At 39.1% G+C, this 9,191-nt stretch overlaps 1 protein-coding gene across 7 annotated transcripts; it reads right to left on the minus strand.

The window, feature by feature from the left end:
• Positions 1 to 480: 480 nt before the first annotated feature.
• LOC130199825 (oxysterol-binding protein-related protein 2-like) lies at positions 481 to 8,676 on the minus strand. Of its 7 annotated transcripts, XM_056423624.1 has the most exons (16): positions 8,597 to 8,676; positions 8,177 to 8,307; positions 7,968 to 8,076; positions 7,539 to 7,614; positions 6,999 to 7,133; positions 6,681 to 6,778; positions 6,155 to 6,337; positions 5,920 to 6,027; positions 5,754 to 5,843; positions 5,535 to 5,661; positions 4,957 to 5,076; positions 3,911 to 4,034; positions 3,707 to 3,794; positions 3,213 to 3,325; positions 2,305 to 2,514; positions 481 to 2,069 (listed from the first exon to the last, which is right to left on the minus strand). In XM_056423624.1, exons 2-16 carry the CDS (start codon positions 8,211 to 8,213, stop codon positions 2,050 to 2,052), a joined length of 1,638 nt encoding a protein of 545 aa, XP_056279599.1. In that variant the 5' UTR covers positions 8,214 to 8,307; positions 8,597 to 8,676; the 3' UTR covers positions 481 to 2,049. The 7 variants fall into 7 exon arrangements, with proteins under 7 accessions (XP_056279599.1, XP_056279597.1, XP_056279598.1 ...); XM_056423622.1 differs by having other exon boundaries at positions 481 to 2,514; XM_056423623.1 differs by having other exon boundaries at positions 481 to 2,514; positions 8,177 to 8,214; positions 8,597 to 8,663.
• Between the last annotated feature and the right edge of the window lie 515 nt (positions 8,677 to 9,191).

The following is a 9,191-nucleotide window of genomic DNA, read 5'->3' on the forward strand; positions in this document are numbered from 1 at the left end:
CTTTTTGTAGTCCATCTACATTTAAAAAAAATGTATTTAAATTTCAAACTATATATTAAAGAACAAATAAGTATGCATTATTTGACTAAGCTACACAGTAGTATATACAGTAATTTAAATGATCTCCACCGTCAACATATAAAACATTCAAGGGATATGAACATTCATAATTCAAAAATATAATTTTGAAATGGGTAATCTGCATAATAAGCACTTTTACTTTGGATACTGTTAATATATTGTGTTCCTATTACCTTTGTATTTATACCCAAGTACAATTTTTAATGCAAGACTATTACTTGTCACAATACTTCTAACCTAGCATAGGTAAAGGAGTACATACATAATACCTTAAAATGTTTTGTAGGAGCAACATCCTTTAGATAATCTTGTGACCTTTTATTTGAGAACGACCAGTGTCCCCACACACACACACACACACACACAATGAAGTGAGTGTTTAAACAACAGCAGGGCTGGTAATGTCAATAGTCCATCATTTATTTCTCAAATATGCATATGGTTGTCTGTGGGTGACAGTATGGGAGGGAATGAACATACAATGTAAACATTTGCAAATATATGCTAGATGGCACAAGAAGGCAAACAGAGCGAGATCAGAAGAACCATCGGAGCGAACCCGCACCTCTGGGTGTCTGCGGGCAAAGTGCTTTGAATTCAGAGGAAAGTCGACAAGCTGGGGGAAGACATGATGGAGAATATATATTCACTGTACAACATGTGCATTGGACAGAGAGTTCACATGTGCAGCTTATGCAATGTTAGTGCCTTGAAACACAAATGAGCATCTATATAGAACTATGTATGGATGGATGTACGCGTTATCTCAGCAGCACACAACATTCATAACTGCTGCCTCTCAAGCGCACAACGGCTCCACCTTAAGGAAGGGTTTCATTTTTCACATTTCTGGAGGGCACTGGATGGATCTTTTTTGCATAGATTTATAATGGCTACAGGGTCCTGTTTTTTTCCCTTTCCTTTCTCAAAAAACCACAGCTATCACTGAGAGGTTCATGTGTGAAGACAAATGGCAATTATCATAATAATCAGTAATCCCTCCGTGTGACACAGCGTTCTCTTAATACAAGAGGTTTTCGAGCTGTGCCTCGACAGGGCAGACGGAGAGACATCAGTCACAACTCACAAAATGTGTAACACATTTTTAGATTCGGCTTGACTTCATTATTAATATATAAATAAACCCTTAAAAATCCTCTTAGCAATAATCGAAATCAAAGACTATTTATATCTTCAGGACGTGCCTGAGAATGAATTTTTTTTAAACATTTCTTCAGTATCAGTCTTCCTAGTCCTTTGTACGTTTGATGGGCACATTCCAAACAGGAAATGCTAATAGCTAATTTGGCAAACTTTTAATGGTGCAAAACTTACTCAAATAAACAAAAAACAGCCAACTACCCAACTGACCCCTGGGAAACAATATACGTCTTGTTTAGTTAGTTTGTCTTAAGACAAATAATATTAATAACCGTTTTAAAAATACATTAACATGAATATTGTTTTGATTGTATGGTTCTTTCAGTGCCACACTTTGAAAACCTCCTGCTGTAAACAGAAATCCTCTTCATCCGTTGCTTTAACGTTTTATGTGAATCCATTTACAGTATTAGACTTAGTCCAGGAAAACGTTTTTATGGCTTTAACATTGTGTAAATAATCATATTGGTGAACATGCATGCTCCAATTATCATACACATTATCTATGTTACAGTGGACAATATAATGTATCAACAATATGTTTACTGTGACGGTAAACGTGGATATAAGCAGCTTTCATCTCTACTGTAAGTCTCTATTCATGGTAAATGTATCACTTGTAACATTTCATGGAGGTTCACAGGAAACTAAAATGCATATCTAATATTCAAATAGGTTATATATATTTTTTAAGTCGCAGATGTTTAAATAACCCCTGATATTTGAATGCAACAGGACAAGTGTGTGTGGTATGTCTTCAGGTAGGATAACAGTTGGATACCTGAACTAAAACTGAGGATATAGCCTCTAGAAGCCAGCATGGTGTCCTGCAACACACACACACACACGCAACTGAATTAAAAACCCAGACAAATCAGTAACATATGTGGACAATTATTGTCTTGATTAGGGCATATAAAGATGTCAACATTTACATTAAGTACATTCTAAAAACCCTAAAATTCATAATGACATTTCTCATTCCAGTCAGTACTAATCTGATAAACTGTCCGATAACATTTTGATGTCAGCTTTTTATGGACTGAAACAAAGACACAGTACCTGTGAGTGTCTGGACATCACAAAGACACAAACGAGTGATGCAGAGAAATAAAGTGAATCCTATCAGAGCGGTGAGGAGATCTTGAAACTGAACACCCCCTCCTGGGTCAAAAAATGCTGGGACAGTCCGTGTAATTCCTGTCAAAATATCCACCCTTGTACAGCCAATCCTCAGCTCCAGTGTGAGGGTTTGTTCCCTGCTGAAACCACCTGGAGACACATGAAACATGCAGGATCTCGTTTAAATGACAGGGTTAAAGGAAATATTACATGAGGGATGTACGATCCTCGATCGAAGCGATGTTCCGAGGAGCTTCTTCTGCTGGAGAGGAGTGAGAAACGGCTTCTGCACGATGAGGCGTTTGTATTCTAGTGAGACTGTGATGATGCGAGTTGTGTAGTCTCTCCAATTATGTATTTAACACGGCAGATATCCAGGCTGTATGAGGCCATTGAAATATGTAGCATTGCTGGCTTTTCTTATCATTCACTCAAAGGTGACTTGACATAAACATGAACTTATTTCGCAGTTGAAGCCTTTCTCACAACTATTGTGAACACGAAGGACCTTCTTCTCTCGAAATACATCTTCTCATTGGTTTTTAAAATTGTTATTTAGCATCGGTGAGTGAATTATGCCGTTCACAATTATATAAAACCACCCTAAATTTGGATCACAATTAGCTTGTTTTGTTCAAAAGATATCAGACAATGCAATTTGACCCAGGAAGTCCAGTTTGATGAACAGAAACATGTGTTTAGAGGTTTATCAGATATCAAAACTCTGAATGGTTTATAACAACCAGAGACATGGTTTACAAGTCTGTAAAAAGGCAGCATCTATTTTATCTTTTGTGGCAACTGTTGAGGTAAAATATTACAAATACAACTTTCAAATGACAATTTACCAGGAATGTACGTTGGCATGTCTGTGACGGCCAATGCGGCGCCTTGCTGGATGTTGGTTTGATAGTGAATGTTAGCGAGTCGCGGCTCCCGGACATTCATTAGTCCATCTGTACTGTTGGCATGAGTGAAAACTCATAAATACAAAGTCAGTACAGGGAAAAATCATGATGATTTGACATGAGAAGAATCTCCTCAACATCATGAAATTGTCTCAATCACTCATTTGTGGTATAATAAATTTATTAGATTAGATTTTTCTCAGTGTAATAAATGTTGTGGTCCCTTTTTTTAATTAAATGAGAGCATCTAATTCAGACTAGTGATGGAAATGTTACATTTGTGGCTATAATGTAATGACTCAGGTGTTATTCCGCCATGCGTACATTGCCATCACATTTATGTCACAAAGTGCATGTCTGAGATGGGCTATATTTGCAAGCTCTTGAAAATACACCTTGAAATTTGTGACAAGCACACACACACACACACACACCTGGTGGACCACTCCTCATCCACAGAGCGTTCCCTGCGTGAGGCCCTTTGTTTCTCCTCTAACCGCTCTTTCTCTGTACTTGATGAGTCTGTAAAAAAACAAAACAGAAATAAGAATGAAAATCAATGCAAAATCATATGAGGGTTGTGCGTGTGTGGAATGAAGTCAGCTTCTCTCAGGAGGTTCATGTGAGGTTTGTGTTACCCATGTCTCCTTTCTCCATGGCTCTGATGTCGGGCCGCAGCCGGCAGTCGGTTGGTGGCAGTAGTCTCTCCATGCCGGGCTCCAGTTCGTTTAGTGTCATGGCAAAGCTGGTGAAGTTATACATCTACACAAGGAAACACAGAGAGCAACACTCTTTGTTCATTAGGTGATTTTGCAGACTGTTAAATCAGCTAATTCATAGAATCTTAAGATATTTTACTACTTTTGAGACAAAACCCTGATCTTTTTTTTTTTTAAAGAAGAATTCTACAACAAGTCTTTCCAGAATCTGCACGGCTACTACTTCTGCTCATCCACTTTGTCAGAAGAAATATTTTTTTCCGTAAACAATCTTGCTACTGAGGTGTGTCAAAACTGAGTTTTAATGACCTATTCCTTTGGAGGTAAAAGGAAATGGGCACATTTTAAAGAATTATAATTTGAGACCAAAGCACCTGCACAAAGATACCACAAAAAAGTTTGACTATGTGCTTAATTATAAAGATCTGATTAAATCAGCAGACATAAATTAATTTGATGTGATGGGAAATAGAAACCTAGCCTTTCACTCCAATATCAAAAGCATCTATCGTCACAGCAACTGCCTCCCCACTTAAACGGCCACAGCCTTAAAGTTAAAAGGTAACCCGAGAAATGCAGGTGACGATACCCGAGCAGTGTTTCTATAAATGGGCCCCAGTTGTTTGCATTATTCATGCTTGTGTGACAATGCAGCTGGTTTCACACTACCCTGCTGATGCGCTAAGAAACAGATGTAAAGAAGTAAACTGCAAGCTAGCAAACAAAGACGTCAACAAGCAGGATCGATATGATAAATTATACAAATTCATGATAAATGTTTTATGAGAGGAAGGAACTGCCCTCAATGATAGCACAACAAGCTTTGGTCAAGTTTGTTTGCAAGCGAAGCCTACAGGAGAACTTTAACGGTTGTGCATATATTCTGTGTGTCTTAAGTGTGTGTGTGTGTGTGTGTGTGTGTGTGTGTGTGTGTGTGTATGTATGTGTGTGTGAGAGATTTTCACCTGTGGTGAAACAGCAGGCCGCGGCAATATCCTCCACAGTAAGGCACTTCCTGGTATCGCAGTCACAGTCTCTTGAACTTCTGGCATCTCATCTGCCTCCTCAGCTTCACAACTATGTCCCTAAACACACACACACACACACACACACACACACAAATAACATTATCAGAGGTGGACCAACAAGCTGAAGCTGACAGTACAGACAGTCCATGTGCAAACAGCTGATTCACAGAACTACAGTTGCCATAAATTCAACACGTATCTCAAGCAACAATGCATGTCATTGCAAGACATTATGGATTAGTGCTGGCAATGATCTAATCATACACTACACTTTGAACATAACTCAAACTAGACAACAGCAGTAGCACATTGCAGATATTAAATACACTTTTAGCGTACCTTTTACTAAAGCCACTGCATGTTATTGTGAAAGGAAAAGATACCATTTGAGAAAAGAATTTAGAGTGATGAGAGACAGATTATTTCCGGTTGTAAGACAGAAAAGACACGTCAATGACAAAGTCAAGCAGCAGATCAGATATCAGTGAAAAACAGAATCGACTGTACTCACTCACCGGTTTCAGCTTTTTTGAGTCTCCCCCCGTCTTCTTGTCTGACTTCTTGTGTGCTTCGTACACCTTGGGGTCCATGCTGTACATGCACTCTGTCCACTTTCCATAGATCACTCTGTGCTTCTTTTTACTGGTTCAACAGCAAAGAGAATCCAATTCAGTTCAGAGAAAATGAATCACAACAGATGGTTATTAACAGTGTTGCTGTGATCTTGCCCTTACCTTTTGTCTTGGATATGACCCTCGACTTTGTGCAGCTCTTTCCCAAACATCCCACACGGTTTGAAGTTCAACACACACTTATCTCCAGTCCTGATCAATTAAAAGTACATATATTTTTTTTTTAAATAGCACCAGTTTAAATATTGTGAAAGAATTGTCACTATACCTGTGGTTGACTATCTCCACCGTTCCATATTGCTCAATCCAGAGTTTTCCCAGTATGATGTTATGCACACAGCACATTGGGTTTGTCCATGTGTAAACTTCTTTGTGTCTGAGAAATTCAGAAAGGAACAGTAATTTTGGAAAAAATGCAGACAAATAATCAAATCAATCAGATACAAAAAAGCCCCAACACAATAAAGCTACTCCTAACACATAAAAAAGGCACAAATACTCACTTTAGTAGCTCCAGTGTCATGACGCCTTTGGGCTCAGCCTCCACACTTTTGCCCCAGAACTTGAGTTTTGGGTAAATTGTGCCGTGAAATTCAAACTCCTGTTTCAGAGACTGGGCATGGAAGGCACTGACGGGGGGGTGGTGGCTCACCTGCTCCGAGATCAACCTGTATCCCTCGTCCTCTCTGAAGAAAAGAGTTTGAAAACTTGCATAAATTATTTAACCCTTGTGTTGCCTTCGGGTCAATTTGACCCGATTCAATGTTTAATGTCGGTGTTCTTTCGGGAGTCAACAAACACACATAAAGTACCTCACACTTAAACTTGGAAAACAATATTAATTCTAATAATTTTCTGGAGATTTTAATAGCTGGGGTCATATTGACCTCAAGGGTAAAATATGTTAGTAAATATAAAGGTAACAGGAGGGTGAAACATTGAATCGGGTCAAATTGACCCGAAGGCAACACAAGGGTTAAGAAACATTTTGGGTTCCATCTATCAAGACACTAGTGTCTTCTATAATACCTTGTGAGTTCATAGGTCTCCCCTAGTAAAGGATTAAATGGCTTTCCAGTCCTTTCCCATTGAGATGCTACAGCTGAAACAGCAAACGCAGCAACAACCTGTTGCAGAGAGATGAAGCAAATCAGAGAAGAGCCGCAAAGAATGATCGGTTCATTGACTGATAGAAAATTAACCCGTCAAGTCATTTTTAAGCAAAACACCAAACATTTCCTTGTTTTAGATTTTCAAATGTGATGATTTCCAGGTTTCCTCTGTCCAGTGTGATTTAAAAGCTGCATATCTTTGGGTCACATTCTCAGGATAATCCTTTATTTGTACCTGCATTCTGTCTATTGAGTCAGACAAACTGCAGGCTTCGTGGATGAGGTGAGTGTGCTCCATGTACTCAGAGATTCTCTGTAGGAAGCTCAGCGGCTCATTAAACACAACCGGCATCGCTATTTTGGACAGCTCCTATAAGCACATGAAAAGATGAAAGAACAGAACACATAAATAAGCATTTTAACTACAGATCGGATTAACACCGTCGTACAAAATTGCTTACTTAAACATCTCATGCATCATATTATTTAACCTTCATGCACCAAATACTGTCGGACATGCGTTTTGTATCCCTGGTTTTCTGATGTTCATTTAGGCTATTTTGGTACTTTGATAACCTGTAAAAAAAATTCCAAGCCAGCCGAGCAAAATAGTTCGACGTGATAAGTCTTCTAGCGGCGCAATTATAGCTGAAGCATGCAAATATTCAATTTTAAACCCAAAAAAACATGTCACACTAGACCTAGAAGAACAGCGTGTTAATAGCAAAATGTGATTTTAGAAAATCTGATCAAATTGGAAGCCGATAGGACTCACCATGCCAATGCATTTCTTCAGGATATTCCACACACTGAAATTGTGTCTGGAGATCATTTCGGCAGGCAGGGTTTTCCTGGTACACATTTGGACCAAATAAGATTAAAAGAATGTGAACTAAGACAACACTTTTGACAGCCGTATCTGTTAATAGCTGGCAGAATATTGTTTTCACAATACACTACATTAAAATACAGATATCTTTCAAAGTGAAACGTTGAAAGTTGAAACAAAGTCTTGACTAGCTTCACCAAATGTTCTGCAGGAGGTGCACACACCAGCTAACAGCATCATATTGTGGTTGCAATGGCCTCGTCTGCTTCTGAATGAGAGTGCATGCTTAATGAACTGCTTTAGATCATGAGAATATGTGGTCATGTGGTAACATGCATATAGAAAGACAGACCACACTTCTGTATGATTGCTCACCTGCGCTCCCACACTCCATTCTCCTGTTTGCTGCCGTCAGTCACCCGCTTACTGTCAAACACGACCGCATCTTTAAAACTGACCTCACAGGAATCATCTGACTCCAGCCCTGATGGGGACAACAGGAGGGCAAGGGAAGAAAGGGAAAACAACTTAGCACAAGAAGAAAGTACAATTAACGATATGAGCTGCATGTCGAGGTGTCTCACCCGTCTCAGCGTCGTAAAACTCTTCCTCACTGTTCATACTGAGCGGAAAAAAGTAACTGTGTTACTCAACAGTCATGTTCTCACCATTGGCCTGTCGCTGCAGCCCCAAACATCAGAGACAGCCAACACACCTGCAACAGCACGGACTAGTTACACCAAGCAGGCCAGCCAACGGTTATCCACTCATTCCCATGCTATGACTAAAAAACAACAGCTTCCTAGCTCACTGTCAGCAGCTCTGCTCCCCGAAGAGCTTCAGCGAGTTTTTTGTTAGTTAGCAAGCTCGGACTAGCTAAAGAACCCGTTAGCATAGCTACTGCTCAGCTTCGCCGTTAACCGGAAGTTGTGTGGCAGACATTAGTTTACGTTATCAACGCAGCAATCGACACGAAGATGTACACACAATTAAATAAAATATACCTGTGAATTCAGGTCAAATTAATGCTCAAGTGACATCAACAAACGAAGAGTGTATTGCGTCTCAAACGGGTCGGAAGTAGGCGGCAAGGACACGGTGACTGATGGATCCGTCAGCCAATCACAGCGCGGCGTGTGCCCTCTAGAAATAGAAGCGTAGCCGCTTTTAATAGCTCACAAGACTTCAAGGCGGAATGGACGCGACACCCCAAACTAATGGTTTAAATAACAGTTATACGCTTTGGTAATGCATCACTTCTCAAAACAATGTTTCTAAGTGCTTTACATGGTTGAACCAAGAGCAAAACCTCTCAGGACTGCAATGAGGCAATTAAATAGAAAACAGCAATACAATGTAATGAAATATTCAACAATAAGATAAAAAACAACAACAATAATATCAGATAAAACATGTCATTTGATATTGGATTGAAAAGATTTCACTGACAAAAAGTAGCGTTATATACTTATGGTTATAGACGTGTTTTATGAGCAACAACTAAATGAATAAATCAACGTAGTGTTATATTAAATCATTTTGTTGATTTGTATCAGTACTGTATCCACAGTGTTTTTATATTTAAAATATTTGAATGAA

This window comes from Pseudoliparis swirei, chromosome 9 (genome assembly GCF_029220125.1).
Source record: "Pseudoliparis swirei isolate HS2019 ecotype Mariana Trench chromosome 9, NWPU_hadal_v1, whole genome shotgun sequence".
In the NCBI taxonomy this organism is placed as follows: Eukaryota; Metazoa; Chordata; class Actinopteri; order Perciformes; family Liparidae; genus Pseudoliparis; species Pseudoliparis swirei.

Bases quoted from the DNA above. Each gene is read 5' to 3' on its own strand.
- LOC130199825 (XM_056423622.1), bottom strand. From the start codon at position 8,213: ATGAACAGTGAGGAAGAGTTTTACGACGCTGAGACGG. The intron at 7,615-7,967 runs GTGAGCAATCAT...AATGTGTACCAG, and splicing joins AATGGAGTGTGGGAGCGCAG to GAAAACCCTGCCTGCCGAAA. The intron at 5,844-5,919 runs GTATAGTGACAA...TTAATTGATCAG, and splicing joins GTGGAGATAGTCAACCACAG to GACTGGAGATAAGTGTGTGT.